The sequence below is a fragment of the Coturnix japonica genome, chromosome 21 (genome assembly GCF_054131305.1).
Source record: "Coturnix japonica strain WE chromosome 21, WE-NBRP24, whole genome shotgun sequence".
Taxonomy (NCBI): Eukaryota; Metazoa; Chordata; class Aves; order Galliformes; family Phasianidae; genus Coturnix; species Coturnix japonica.
This window is the reverse complement of record NC_140683.1, coordinates 6,834,550-6,849,486: the sequence shown is the minus strand read 5'-3', so window position 1 is coordinate 6,849,486 and position 14,937 is coordinate 6,834,550. Positions and strand designations below refer to the sequence as shown.

Below are 14,937 nucleotides of genomic sequence, written 5' to 3'. Positions count from 1 at the left end.
GAGGCAAAGGCGTGAGGGCATTGTGCCATGTTTCAGTGGCACTTAGTTCCCTTCCGTCCTGTTGGGCAGCAGTGAGCTTGCAATGAAACGTGTTGTGGCCTTTTCCCTTACCACACAGCCCTGCTGCACCTCACTTGTTCCCTTTCTGGCCCCGGTGGCACCCTGAGTGCTGCCTGATTGGTTGACTAGGGGCACAAGTATGCAATGCAGGCATGTTAGGTATATTTCAGATGTTTTTCTTTGCTATAAACCTGTTCACAATCCTCAAAACTTTTTCAGTATGACTCTCCCCACTATGCAGATATTGCAGAGTGATTGTACTTTATCTCAGTGAATAGTCCAGCTGGGCAAAGATCAAGCAAAGCAAATTTTAAGCCCACAAGTGAGAGCTATATATATGGAAAAATCAAATTATAATGAAACTTTATTGCTGTATCCATTAGTCATCCTTAATAAAGGAACAGAAAAGGTCACTTGTTGTTCAGCTGTGCACTGAAGTGGAGCATTTGTGACTACAGAGAGCACTGTGCTGAAAAGATAAATGCAGGTAGTGGAGTTAGATATCCTAGCATTCAAGTGCAAGGCCTGGCACGGGCTCACTGTGGGGGTGAAGGGTGGCTTTTTACCTTTGTTTCCACAACAGCAAAACAAGGATTCTTACCCAGCCAGATCAGAAGCTTTCTGGAGTGACTAATTACTAGTTGTATGGTGATTTGAATGCTTGTAGCTTTGTAATACCACCTTGCAATCGGTGCTCTTACAGTGCCTGTGCTCTTAAATACTGTTGCAGCATTCATTTTTTTGTCAGGTGAGTGATGGCTGTAGCATTGCCTTTTGGGGTCTGGATGGGGATGGATGCTCTGCAGTCTCCATTTGTTGAAGCAAGATATTGTTGTCTGATTCTTGTTGATTCTTCTCCCACGGCCTATGGGGCATTATAGGGGTGAGGGGATGTTAATTTGGGGGTTTAAACAGCCACCGATTGCAAAACCTTTGCTCACCCCTATTTTAGTTTCTCAGCAGATTCTAGCTGGTAGTGTGTCTGTTTGGCTGTTAGCCCTCTGTACAATTCAGCCATGTTCTGTGGGCACACACAGCTTTGCCTCTGAGGTCAGCACCTGAGCAGAGGTTCCCTTGGGATGCAGGGTCTCAGATGTAGCCAGGTAACTGCTGCCTTGCTTCAAGCTCTGTGTAATCACTCCAGAATCTGGGAGAAGATGGGCAAGTTTGCTGTAGCTCAGTCTCTGCAGTGTCTGTGACAGAAGATCCAGGGCCCTTTTCCTATGACTATTGCTACTTTGCTTGGCAGTCTGAGCCTTTATGAGCTGATAAGGAGTTCCTGGCTCCCTGGAAATCCTGTATGTAGCTTTTTCCTCTAGAGGGTGGGTAGGTGCAGCTTTTCTTCTGTGAAAGACTCGAGGAAGGGTGGAGACGAGCACCATACACATGTCAAGTGCTTTCTCTGTTTGGTGGTGCATGGAAACAAACCGCAGCCTCTCTGGGCCCCCTCTGGATTTCCATGATAAATACAGCAATATTGACAGATAACGTGGCTGGCCTGGCTCTTGTCAGCTCTGCCTTTTAGCAGGTTTGATTAATTGCTTTACAATTTCACGTCCAGCTGGGGGGCCACTCTTGGATCACTTCTGCCCCCCATCAGGTAGAAGAATGGAGTGGGGCTGCTGAATGCGGCTGCAGACAGCCACCATGTGCCGAGCGGTTGCTGCTTTATGGGAGCAGATGAACTCCATCCAGCCCTTGCAGCATCGTGTTGGCTGCGTCACTTTGTTTGTACACTGCTGAAAATCAGGAAAGCTTGGATGGGAGGGGACACTTGGGCATGTAGCAGAGTGGAGGGTGAGGAAAAGAAGGAGGTGGGAGCCTGCAGTCTGCCACCAAACCTGGAGAACAACATTCAGGATCCTTCTGTATGGCCAAGGAGGGAGCTGGTGAAACAGCCCCACAGTAACCAGTTTGGTGCTGAATGCTGAGCAGAGAAATAACTTGAAATCTATGTCCTTCTGATGAGAATGCTTTGGATTTCAGTTCAGTGTTGGAAGGAAAAACATAGTGTGCAGCGCGAGCAGCAAGCTGTGCTTGTCCCTCTATCCTGAGTAAGAAAGTTGTCCCACTCCATTGCGATCTGAAGTGTGTTCGGGTGCCACTCTACTGTGTTTTTATTAAGATGAAGTAACTGCTGAGTCAAATTTTGCCTTAACGTATAAAAACAAAGGCACGAGGGCTCGATATGAATCTGCGTCTGACAAAAGCATAAAATCAAACGTCTTGGATTTGAGGCTCGATCTTGTGCCTTTCCCATTCTTGTCTGAAAGCGAGTGGCCTTGCTTTGGCTACACAGTACAATCCCTGTTGTCTGCCCAGCGATGTGACATGACTACCTTTTGTTAAATGCATCTTCTAAAATTCATTTAGAAAGAGTTAATTGCCCTTTGGCAACTTTTCCTCCTCCCTTCCCCAGAAAGGCTTTAAAATGTTAAAAAGGTCACGAGTCCATTACAATGAAACGAACAAGTGTCTGCAACATCCACAGTTTGTTTTTGAAGTTGTGCTGGATGTATAGAGATGGAAATGTGAGCAAAATGGAGGAGATTTTTAGAGACTCCTTTTAATTAAAGGCGAACAAAAAGCTCTGGTTACTTTACTTCCCTTTCCTTCCTGCTTACTGTGTGTACTTCAGGCTGGCGATTTTGGTTTGTGATTTGAAAACTGTAAAGCCCTTTCCTTCCATTACCCTTTAATTTTTTCAGTTGAGTGGAGCTGGTCTGTAAGTGTGAGCTTCCAAAAGAAGAATCGAACCATTGTAGTGTTGGCTGAAGCTTTTGTTAAGCAAATTTCATTAAGAGACTGGGATCTAGTAGGTCTTCAGGAAATCAGGCTGTGTTGGCTGAGCTGTCCCATCCTGCTCCAAGCACTGCAGTGCTCTGCTGTATCTAGATGGCAAACTGTATGCCATTAACTTCGTTATGTTCTTATGGAAAGAGATGCTGAATATCCTCTGTCTCGATTTTCTTTTCTTCAGGTGGTGAGAACATCAAGAGCATAAATCAACAGTCAGGAGCCCACGTGGAGCTCCAGAGAAACCCACCTCCAAACACAGACCCTGGTGTACGAATATTCACAATCAGAGGAGTTCCCCAGCAAATTGAACTTGCGAGACATCTCATAGATGAGAAAGTTGGTGTAAGTTCCATCTCTGTTGATTTTGATCTGTCTCTTTCAGAAGTGTTTCCACCTGTATGTGTGTGTAGGCCTGGACTTACGGGGTGGCACAGTGTGCGTTCTTAACATTATTTAGCATCAAAACCATTTGCCTGTTAGCAGCCATCTTGAGCTTTGGCCCTTGAGCATCCGTTGGACTAATTTTTGCTGTGGTCCCAGGAGGATCCGACTGCTGACATAATCAAGTGCAGTGTGCAACTATAATAAGGCATGAGAAGGCTGCCAAGTGGGATTTTGGAGAGAAGACTATAGCGTTACTGTGTGAAAATGACATAATCTTGGCATCATAACCTTAAAAGTAACACTGCTCCTTGCTCCAGTAAATCCAGGATGATGTTTATCTTCTGCTTAATGCAGTGCTGTGGTATTGAAGCTTAATAATGTCAGGCTAGAGTACTGCTGAAGGGGGAAACTTGGGTAAAAGGAGGTAAGGAAAAATACTGAACTGGAGAATAGTAGAACTGAAAAGCAACCTTTGTGTTGAATTACCTGAGGGGAGAAGGCTTGATACCAGCCTCAGGGTCCAAGCTATTCAAAGGAAAACTTCCAGCTCTGCTGTAGTCCCATTAGCCCCTTTGTAGCTGGCCATGGTTGCTTTTGAAGCTGAGCTCCTGAAGCATGCTGACTGTCCTGAGAACTTCATTCTTGGAAGATCAGTCTTTACTTTTGGGTGCACGGGTTTAATGGAACATAGCCCAGGCTGTCTTCTCCCCTCTCATATTGTTCCTACTAGCTATCTGCACCCTCTCTGTGTAGAGCTGCCATTAAATATTTCTGGTTTCCATGACAGGGTACCAGCATGGGTGGACCTGGAGGATTTGGTCAGAGTCCGTTCAACCAAGCACCCACTACACCTCATCAAAAGTAAGCTTCTGCATCTTGTTACAGATGGGTGGTAGGGAATGACTGGGAGCTGTAAAAGCATTGAGAGAAGTATGGTGGGCCTTGGAGGGGTGGTGTGCAATTGCAGCCTTTTAAAGAGGGAGCTGGAACCTTTAAGACTGACTACAGGAGGGATTTCAGCTATGAAATGACAAACAAGGTAGGGATTTCTGTCTCCGGTGCAATGAGAGCATGGAAAGAAGCTGGAGCCTCATTTGCTGGGGTGCTGTTCAGTACCCCACATGTCCTTGACTTCACAGACAGTTACCATGCAGTTAGCAGTTGCGCCCGCATGTTTCTTTCTGTTCCATGTTCACCTGTTTGCTCAGCAGTCGCTGACTAGAAGTAATAATTTTGTTTCTGTGGCTGATTTCATGCATATCTCCCGTTAAGTATTGCCTGCTTCAGCATGCCTTTTTATCCTCTGCAGTGGTCCTCAGGCGTTCATGACGCAGGGTTGGGGCAGTACCTACCAGACGTGGCAGCAGCCTGGACAGCAAGTCCCAAGTAAGTTTTTAGGGCCTGGGTTTGAGAAAGGCTGGTGTTGTCTTTGCCACCGGACACAGATTGAACCATGAGACCACTCATTTGAGCTGGTGTTAGAGCTTGGAATAAGCCAAAGTCCACCATAACCTGTAATGCTTTCTGTGCACTTAACTGCTTGTTTCTGCTCCCCTTGTGTAGAAAACCTACTTGGTAACATTTCTGCCTTAAGCTTTTTCTTGTGAGGATTCTCCAGACAAGCACTTGCTATCCTCTATTAGTGTCTCCCTGACAGGCACACCGTGTCTGGTGGTGAGCCCTCCCATCTCTGCATTTTAACTCATCAGTTCTTGATTATCTTTTTTTTTGTACATATTCTTTATGAGCTCTTCTCTCTTTCCCACATTGACAGAAGTCTGGGAAATAGATGCAGAAAATGGAGAAGATAAGTGTGGTTCCTATCCTGCTTCATTCACGCTGGCTGTAGTAGTGTCCTCATTTCCTTTTGGGAGCTGTTAACTGCTCGGCTTCCGCAGCACTAAAAGCATGGAATGTGACCAGCCAGATATTAACATTAAGGCAAAAGTGACAGTGCACAAATATCTGCAGTAATGAGTTCAAAAGCTGAACTCAGATCACTTCTGCTACTGGTCTTAATGCTTTGGGCCACTGGCACAGTGAATCGAACTGGCTGTTGTTCTTCAGGACTCAGAGTGTCCACTTTCTCACAAAACTGTTCAAAATTCATCAGGTTGGAATGAGAGGTTCCCCCATTTCAGAGTAACTGAAGTAGTGGTGATGTTGGTAATGGCGTTATCCTGTCTTCAACAACCTGAATGATGCTTTGAGCAGATTCCTGGTCTACTTGTTAATCTCAAAGCTCATGTGATGGACTGAGATGCCTTTCAGTGCTCTGACTGGCTCAGCGATGAAGTAGGTGGTTAAGTTCAGTTTAAATTCCCTCTCTTTGGTTGCCTGAGATGGAAGGATAATTGGCGTAACGATGCCAGCAGCTGCATTTGCGATTCCCTGTGACGCAGATCACGTTTAATGTAAATGAAATTGTGCATATCTGAAAGCTGGAAGTCCTCAACACCGTGTTTTTGACACTGTGCGCTTCTGGAAACCCTGCATGGGACTGGGGGCTTTGTGTTAAACATTGAGAATGTGTATTTGGAAGAGGTTTTCATAGCTCTTCTGTAGAGCTTTAGAGACAGGCAGCAGCGGTTGTGCTTTTAGGATAGGTGGGCTTGGAAAGAATCTTTTATTGTACAGGACTGGAATAACATGATGCTGAAAAGGGAGAATTTCCCCACTAGTTTGTCTTAGAGGAAAAATTACTGTTCACATCCTTTCTTGTGCTCTCCTATGAGCACTGAACCTTCCTGAGGAGCAGAGCAGGGAGATGTACAACAGGGAAACCTCTACAAAAAAATCCTCGACTTTCAGCTTAATGTAAAACCTTTGAATAGAGGCTGATGAAACTTGCTTTTCCAGTTGCCTTCAGAGATGCCTTTAGAACTCACATTACATATTTATCTTCTTCCTTGCCTCCCTCAGGTGTCCTCCCACCCTCCCCAGCAGACACCGGGGGAAATAATCTCCCTTTCTGTAATGTATGTGAGCTGTGTCCTGTGCTCACAGCCCTTGGCTTTGGAGCTTAGTGGTGTCGTAAGTCCAGACCCTTTGAATTTCCCAGTACCAGCAGTGTGGCTTGTCCCACTGGCAGCTGCTTTGCAATGCATTTGTGAGGTTTCTGGTGGCTCCAGTGATTGTTCCCCTGCATGGGATTAGTACCACAAAGTTGTGATCTGGGGATAAAATATTTAATTTCTGCTGTTGAACGTGATGGAAAATATCAGTGAATGTCAGTTCAGTAGGTTCATGTCTGCTTAGGGTCCTCTGTACTCCTGTTTATGGGCAGACACACTGAGGGCAGTCTTGGTATGATGAGAGGACAGATGAGAGAATGCTGTGCTTTAAGCAGAGCTGGCTGCTTTCTTTTCCTGCTGCAGATAGCAATGGTCCCCTGTCATGCCAGGTGGAGTTCACGAAGGCATGGGAGAATTATAATGAGAAACTAAGCAAATACCTGGTTTTACACTGTGAGTTTTAATCTGAGAACAGTCTGGTGAAGGGGCCCTGCCCTGTGGCTCTGCTTCCCCCAGCAGAGCCGTCCCTTGACTTCCCAGGGACAGATCCCAGAGTGCCCTCCTTGTGGGAGGAGGGGCAGCCCCCACCCCTACACATGTATTCAGATTTTAATTACTTCCCCCATCTTAAATAAATTAACTGGCCAGAGAAACGTTTTGCCGTGAAATGCATTTAGCTGCGTGTCCTTTCAGCCCGCTGCGGACTGTAATTCTCCGAGAAGAAAAGGCATTGAAGGAGGTCCTTTGTTGGCATTAGCAGGTGGACAGTTGAGGCAGCCTTGACCTCTGCCAGAAAAGGTCCTGACTTGTAGCGTTGGTCAAGTCTTTTAACCTGCTTTTATGCCCCTGGACAGGACACTGCTGCCCTGTTCCCTCCACCCACTTCACACTCACTCACAGTGCATTACGTTCCCCCTTTCCCCTCCACTTCAGAGCCCTCTGAGATGAAGCCGAGGCGCTCGGATGGGCTGTGAGAGCTGCTGTGTGTGCGTGCTGTCCTTGCCTGCTGTGTGTGCAGCAGCTTGTGCTTTCACCACGCCTGCCTTCCTCTGCAGTTTTCTGATTGCTGTATTTTCTGTCCAGGGTTGGTTGGTTTTGTTTGCTGCATGTCTGGCTGAGGCTCTTTGCTCTAACTGCGGCCTCTGCAGCTGGCAGGTTGGACTCTCCCTTGCAACAACACTTAGACACACTGGCTTCAGTACATCTTAGCGTTAAAAGAGGGAGATTAGTGCTAGGTGCAGGCGGGCTTTGGGCTCTGTGGTCTGTCCCTATGGCTCTTAGTGCAGTGCAGGAGCCCAGAGCCATCCCTGCAGAGCTGGCTGTGTCTGTTCAGAGAGCTTACAGGTGCTGCTGCATGGGGTGGTGCTGGGGCTGGCAGCTCGCTGTGTGCTGACCGCACTGTGTGGGTAGGCATTGCCACCAGGACTCCTTGGGATGTGTCCTGCTGCAAGAGCAGGGGGTGCAGACTGCAGGTGACTGCAGGCATGGTTGTATCCATGGCAGCTCTGTGGCTGGAGGTTGAGGTGATAGGGCTCTGCTGTCAGGGTTTGAACCCTGGGTCCCTGTATTCAGTGTGAGCAGGCTGGCAGCTTTGGGTGGTTGATGTGCAGACCCAACAGCTCCCAAACAGCGCATTTGGCCTCGAGCAAGTCCTGACACAGTGGAGGGGAGGGGTGGAATTTGGCTTTGTGCCCTTCAGCAGCACTCAGGTGAGACAGAGTCAGGAGCTCGAGCCTTTCCTTGGTGTTCCCCAAATGGAGGATGCCCAACTCTATAGAAACATGGAAGCTAAAGCTTGGAGTTATGGGCAACTGAGGTGGAGCCGGGGCCTGTCTAGTGGAGAGGTAGATGTCACTAGCTGGAAACTGTCACCTGTTCCATATTGACATGCCCCTTATTGTCATCTTTGCACAGGCCAACAGAGCCAGCAGCAGAACAGCCATCCCGATTACAGCAAAGCATGGGAGGAATATTACAAAAAACAGAGTGAGTGAAACAGGGTTGTTGGAGATTAAGGAAACTTTTGTTACAGAGTTCACTCTAATCCGATGACTTGCGTCTCCATCCCCTGCCATCATTAGCTTCCAGTCCTCTGCAATTCCCTCTGGTCCCTGCAGTTGGTGATGGTGCATGGTAGTTCTTCCACTGGAAGCTGTCGTGGTGCCTGCTGCTGGGCCTCAGGAGGGCTGCTCCTGCTGAGCTTCAGTGCGCAGCAGAGCCCGTGTCCGTGCTGGGGAAGCATTGCGTACAGCGAGAATCGATGCTGGCAAAACAAAACCCAGCACGTTGAAGCTGGGTTGTCAAATAGGTAGGAGTGCTCCGCACACAGGTGTGTGGACAGTCATGGCCCTGCCTTCCTCCGCTCCATTAAGAGGCGTGTGGTGCCAGCTTCTGGATTTGCATTTGGCAGCCTGGGCTTCATCTTACCAAACACCTCATCTCTCCCTTTTTCCTTCTCTTTTCTCTAGGTCATGCTGCCAGCGCTGCTTCTCAGGCAAGCTCCCAGCCGGACTACACGATGGCCTGGGCAGAGTATTACAGACAGCAGGCTGCCTACTATGGGCAGACATTAGGGCAGGCGCAGGCCCACAGCCAGGTGCGTATTCACCCTTGTCCGGGTGTGGGGAGAGCTTTGGAGTCATACAGTGAATGAAACACAGGGATGTTTTGTGGCTGAAGAAGTCAGAAGTTGCACAGTGCTACCATTGTATTATCTCAGCATCAGACTGACTTCCCTGTGCAGGGTGGATCAGTGGGGAGAACTGGGAGGTTGTTGGTTTATTTTCCTTAGGGGATTTGCTCAGGGTCCCCAAGCTGTTCCATGGCTGTTGGGGGGAATTGCACGAGCAGGGATGGGGGCAGTGAGCAAGTTGTGCTCCCTGAGCTGAGCTGCTGGGGCTGCTGGAGGAGCACAGCCCTGAAGCAGCGATGGAAAGGAGCTCAGCTGGCACAGGGGGGGTGGGATGCAGCACAGCACAGTGTGGTTGGTACCAGGGGGCTGGTTGGTGCTGGGGGTGTTGGGTGACGTCCCGCTGTCCCTCTGTCCACAGGAGCAGTAGAACAACGTCCTCACGGCCATCGTCGCGATTTGGTTTCTCCCTCGGAATCATTGCAGAAGCAAAAACCTTTTTTTGTAACAGAGGTTTCTAGATTTGCAACGTTTTGATGAAGACTTTTTTCTGTTGGTTTGTGAAACACTATAGCTGTAGGATAATCCGTACTGAACTTTTCTAAGAATCAGGAGCAATTAGTAACGTACTAAACTGACGGACATGCTGGTAATTTTGTGTCTAAATTTATATGAAACTGCAAAAAAACAAACAAACAACCCATAAAAACACACACATAAAACCCCCTCCGGGATCCCCTTTGGATGGAGCTGGGGGAGCTGCAGCTCCAGCTGTGCACATTGGAGCTGTGACATTTCAACGTGCGGCCGCTGCTCTCCACGTGGGGTTGGTTGGGTGGGATTTTTTCCTTCCTTTCTTTCTTCCTCTCTTCCTTTCTTTTCTTCCCCCCCCCCCACCTTTTCCATTTCATTTTGGAACCTTTTCCTGTTGCAGCACAAAGAGTGGCTTTGGGTGTCTTAAGGAATGAATGTGGAACGAATCCTTAATTGAGGGGATGGGAGGGGGGGGGAAAAGAAGAAAAAAAAAAAAAAGGATTTTAAACAGTATTTAAATATTCTTAAATATGTAAATTCATTAAATGTTTTACTTCTCGTCTTCTCGCATCCTTGATTCGTGCCGCATTGCTGTGCTGTAAGGAAGAGCAGTGTATCCTAATAAGGACTGTGCTGCCCTGCTGTCACTGCTGGCCTCTCCCAAGGGCTCCATAGGGAAATGGGGGTGGCTTTTTGGAGCCTTCTCCTCCCCATCCCAGAGCTGAGACCTCAGAGCTCCTTTGGTAAAGAAAAAGAGTAAAGAAACAACCCTGTAAGCTTCCTGTAAGCTCAGGCAAACACGGTTACCGCTAATGCTGAGCTGGAGCCGCTCCTATGGGCACCTTTTAGCAGGCGCCATCAGAGGTAGGAGAAGTAGTTCGTTGGGTTTTGGTTTTTAAACTCCAAGGTGGTTTCGTTTTTATTTTGGCTTCTTTTTATGTCGTCATTGTCGTTCCTTTTAAATATTGCCCTATCTAATATTGTCAGGGTTTGAATAGAGAGAGAAATGAGTCTCGTCTTTAACCTCCGCGCTGCTCGGTAATGTCGATGTAATCAGAGAGATGTTATGATCCGCGCCGCCGGCCGTAGTGTTCCTTGTACAGATAACAGTGTATTTTTTAAAGGAAGAATGGAATCGAAGCTATTTTTTGCCTTTGGAGAGTTCCCTGCGGGACGTTCCCTTCTGCCATGTACCCCCACGTTGCCGTTCTCGGGTTCTATCCTTGTTTTATCCCCCCTATGCTTGAGATGTTTTAACTGTAAAGAAGCCGCCGCCGGGTTTAAAATGGAAAAGAGAAGTTTAAAAAAAAAAAAACACAAGAAAAGAAAAAAAAAACCCAACCCCAAAACTGTTCTTATTTTATTTTATTTTTTTTTCCTTTGACTGACAGTTGCATTTTACACTCTATATAATAAAACCTCCACAAGGGCGGCTTGTGGGCGAAGGACTGCGTGTGCTGTGCTGTGCTGTGCGGGGATGGGAGCGCCGAGCCCAGCTGCAGGGCTGAGAGCCGGAAGAAAAAGAGAGCGGCCGAGTGTCTCAATGTACCTCCAGAGAATCGAGGGAGACAGTGAGCGATGGGATGGTAAAAGCCACTCGGATAGAGGGAGGGGGGGGAAAAAGGGGCTGGAGGAGGGCGAGGGGCTGCTGATGGGAATTGGGAGCGGGCATTACCGAGAAGACTTCCTTCTAATTCATCTTCCAAGCTCTGTGCCAAAACAGCATTTGGCATGGTTCACAGGGAGCAATTGTGTGATAATGAACCCTAAGGTGTCCCTTAATTGAAGACTGAGTATTACAGATTGTGCCAATAGTCGTAAATGGCGCAGGATTGTGGGAGGATGCATTTTCTTAAATGTATCTGTAAGTACAGATCAGAGAGTCTCCCCAGTGAAATACCCATACTATAAATTATGGAAATATCTCTTTCTGATGCAACCTTTTATTGAGGGGGCGGGGCGGGGAAAGAAATAGTTTGCAGGGCTTTGAGATTTGGCCTGTCATTAAGATGGTGCCTGCAAAGCTGGGTTTTCAGCAGCACTCTGCTGTCCTGGCAGCCTCGAGTGCTCCAAATGTTCCCAACTGCAGCGGTTTGTTTTCCATTATCGCTACAGCCATTGAACCTCTGCTCCGCTAAGAGCTGGGGCTGGAGCTGCTGGGAGCTCCATCGCTTCAATAGGGCCCAGGGCTGTGGGTGATGATCCTGGGTGTGATGGAAGAACCTCAATGCGATGGGAGGACACCAATCCAGGTGTGACCGTGGCTCCGTGATGTGATGGAGGTCCCTCCCATGGCAGCACCTGCTGCTCTGAGGTCTGTGGCCAAGATCCCTGCAGCCCATGAGCTGCTGTGGTGCCTCCATTGCTCCTCCAGCAGAGGAGCAGCCTCCTGCTCAGCTCTGCACAGCTGTGATCCCCCAAATGAAGTGCATTTAAACCCCGATGGGGGCTCAATGCCCCAAATGCTCACGGTGAGGTGCAGGGGGGGGCAGGTACTGTGACCTCGGTGCATCTTCCCACCCTTCCCCTTATCACTTGAGGAAATCCTATTTCAAGGCCGCTCTAACGCAGCCTCTGATCTCCGCTCTCCCTCTAATCCGGGTGCAGGTGCTGCGGGGTGGGGATTAGCGGTGCCTTCCCTTTGTGTGAGCCATCACTCATTGCCCAGAGCTGCTCCCAGTGCTGGGGCTGCTGGACAAGGGATGTGACAGGGACACGACTGCCCTGTCCTCAGCTCACAGATGGATGGGAGGACACAGACACAAGTCTTCCCACTTCTCCAGTCCCAAACCCTCTTTGCTTCTTCCTGTTATCTCAATCCATGGGGAACATCCCCAGCACCCAGCCCTGGGTGGGGTCCGTACACGCTCCTTGTTCTGGGGCAGCTCTGATGGTGTTGGCTGCAGGGTCCCACTCCCCAACAGCTCCATGATGTGCCACAATCATCCCTCATCAGCACCTGAGCTGTGCTGAGCGCTGGGACAGAGCTGGGAGCTCACAGATGGGCTCGTTCCTTCCCTGTTTGTTTTTGTGCACCACGACCTCACCAAGATAACCCAGGAGTTACTACTTATAACAAGACAAGAAATGAAGCAAAAGCAGAAAGGAGGCACCCAGCACCTCCATCCACAGCTCCGCTGCCTCACACAGTGAAATGAAGACAAATAATGCCCTGAACAACTTGGAGCAGTGCAGTCAACCCGGCTCTGGGTGCTGCGCTGGGGGTCTCTGCACTCTGAGCCCCCATAGGACCCAACCAGCACCAGCACTGCTCAGGGACACCCCAAACCCACCCAGGGGGGATGCTCAGCTCCATCCTACAATGCAGCACTTTGGGGACGGGCACTTTAGAGGTCCCTATGGGGGCAGAGAGGTGGGACACACACACACACCCCCCATACAGCCCCATCTCAGCCACGGGGACATCACCACGGGCTGTGTGTCCCCGTCCCCCTTCTGTCCCCATCTCCATCACCGGGCGCTGTGGACACACAGGGAACATTTGGGTGCATTCCCATAACCAAGTGCTGCCAACTGCTGCCTTGCAGGGCCGCAGCCCCTCTCCAGAGCCGCTGTTTGCTTTGCAGCCCCCTTAGCCCCTATTGAGGCTTTTCAGCCCCGGCCCCTTCAGAGGGTTGAAGTAGGTAAAACCTGAGGAAGAGGCTATTTTCCTCCCTCCCTTTTGAGCCCTGCCTTGTGCCCAAAAGGCCCCCTTGTTTCACGCGTGCCAGTCACCTGGCTGGGCCCCCGGCCCCTTTCTCTCCCAGCCTCCCTTTTCTTTCTCCTTTCTCTCTTTTGACTTTTCCAGGAGCCCTCGCTCTCCAAACGAGCTTCAGATTGGATCCAGATTGAGGTCCTTTTGTCTTTCAAGGGTTGTACTAAGCTAATTAAATGTGATCCCAACAAATAAACGCCGATCTCCCCATTACATTCAGTCCTGCCTTTCAGGCAGCACCGGGCGGCCCCTCGCCCCCGCCCGCTGCGCGCAGGGTCCCCCTCATTGAGTCCCGGCCATTGAAAGCACTGCCAGGATTTCTTTTGTGCCGGGGGTCTCCGAGCCCTTTTTCCATCAGAAAAGACCCCCAAACAGCAGCTCGGCCTTTGTGAGTTTGCAAGCAAACGCCAAAGAAAAGCCCCCTGAATGCTTTAATAAATGACACATTTAGCAACTTCGGAGGCGCCTGGCTCCTGCGGCAGCCGCAGGGGTGCGGTGATCCCTCCTGCCCCGGCTCCCGCAGGGTGCGATGATCCCTCCTGTTCCCCCCTTCCTTCCTTATCCCCCGGCTCCGGGGTATTTGCAGCGTTGATGGTGCAGGGGATGCGGCCGCCGCACCTGAGCCGCTCTCAGCCCCGTTCTCGCCGCCCTCTGCCCGCAGCTCGGAGCCGCCGATGGGGTCGGACGGGCCGCGCTGCGCCGGGTCGGGGCACCAGGACGGCGGGCAGCGGGGAGGGCACCGCCCGGTTCTCGTCGTTTCAGCTCGGACCCCCCGTGTCCCTTCTACCGGTATTAGCGGTGGTAAATCCAAAATCGTCTTTAATGATTTTTCACCCCCTTCAGCACCGGCTGGGGGGGGCCGCGCTGGACTTTTCTCAGCTCAACTAATATCTTTTTAATGACTTTGGGAGGGGGCAGAGCCGTGCCCTAGAGCTTGGATTGCTCCAAACAGATGTTGGGGCAGAGGGAGGGGGGGATGCTCTTCGCTGCCAGGGACTTTCTTCTTAGAGTTCAAACGAGAGGGGAGCTTTCAGTCACCGCTAAAAATGTATTTCTCCCCATTGAACAATGGGCTCCTTTCTGCGCCCGGGGGGACTGCGCTGAGCTCGCGTTTCTGGTGCGAGAGAGGAGAGAAACCGGAGGTTTTAGGGCAAGGAAAACTCCGCTCCGAGAAGGGCTCTTCGCTGCGCCGCTCGTTTCGTAGCTCCGCATCCCGTTTGCGTTCACTGTATCCTTTAAAAATAAAAACAAACCCAAATACACTCGCGCATATAAAGGTAGATACGGCGACGGCGGTCATTAAGAAGCAGAGCAGCAAAGGTCCGTCCGCTTCTGCCGCTCGCAGCCGCGGAGCGATGCGCGGATCCGACGCCGTTCAGAGCCCGGAGCGGCCGCGATCCCCCGCTTATCCCACAGCCCCGGAGCGATCGGCCCCACAAGAGTTAAATTTTAAAGCAAATCAAATTCCCATTGGCCACTGTATATTATCTCAGCAGTCTTCATTTGATACCTCTTTAATACAGAAAGGAGCTTTTCAAACCCCTTTTCTCTCTTTTCTCCCCGCCACTCTTTAAGAGCAATAAATGTTCAACTGCAATAACTATAAATCAATCTCAGCTCTGTTCAAATCCTATTCATGCCGAGGGCTGGAAGAGGGGAGAGAGCTCCCCCCCTCCCCCCCACCCCCCAAAAAGCAGCTGCTGGGCTCTAATCTCCTTTCTTGCACTGTCATTCACCCTCATTTTTCCTCCATCACCCCATCCCTGCAATCTTTTCTTGTTTTGCTTTTCTTTTCTCTCTTT

General features: G+C 49.8%; 1 protein-coding gene across 14 annotated transcripts in view; it reads left to right on the top strand.

The window, feature by feature from the left end:
- Positions 1-10,868, top strand: part of FUBP3 (far upstream element binding protein 3) — a 36,913-nt gene extending 26,045 nt beyond the window's left edge. For 6 of the 14 annotated variants that reach the window (XM_015879354.3, XM_015879353.3, XM_015879352.3 and 3 more), the window contains 6 exons: positions 3,041-3,201; positions 4,031-4,104; positions 4,553-4,629; positions 8,172-8,243; positions 8,726-8,853; positions 9,308-10,868. In XM_015879354.3, the coding sequence (XP_015734840.2) occupies positions 3,041-3,201; positions 4,031-4,104; positions 4,553-4,629; positions 8,172-8,243; positions 8,726-8,853; positions 9,308-9,316 (521 nt within the window). In that variant the 3' untranslated portion in view covers positions 9,317-10,868. Of the gene's footprint in view, positions 1-3,040; positions 3,202-4,030; positions 4,105-4,552; positions 4,630-8,171; positions 8,244-8,338; positions 8,566-8,725; positions 8,854-9,307 lie in introns of those variants that run through there. The other 8 variants (XR_014936170.1, XM_085520935.1, XM_085520934.1 and 5 more) reach the window with 4 other exon arrangements.
- The last annotated feature ends 4,069 nt before the right edge of the window (positions 10,869-14,937 follow it).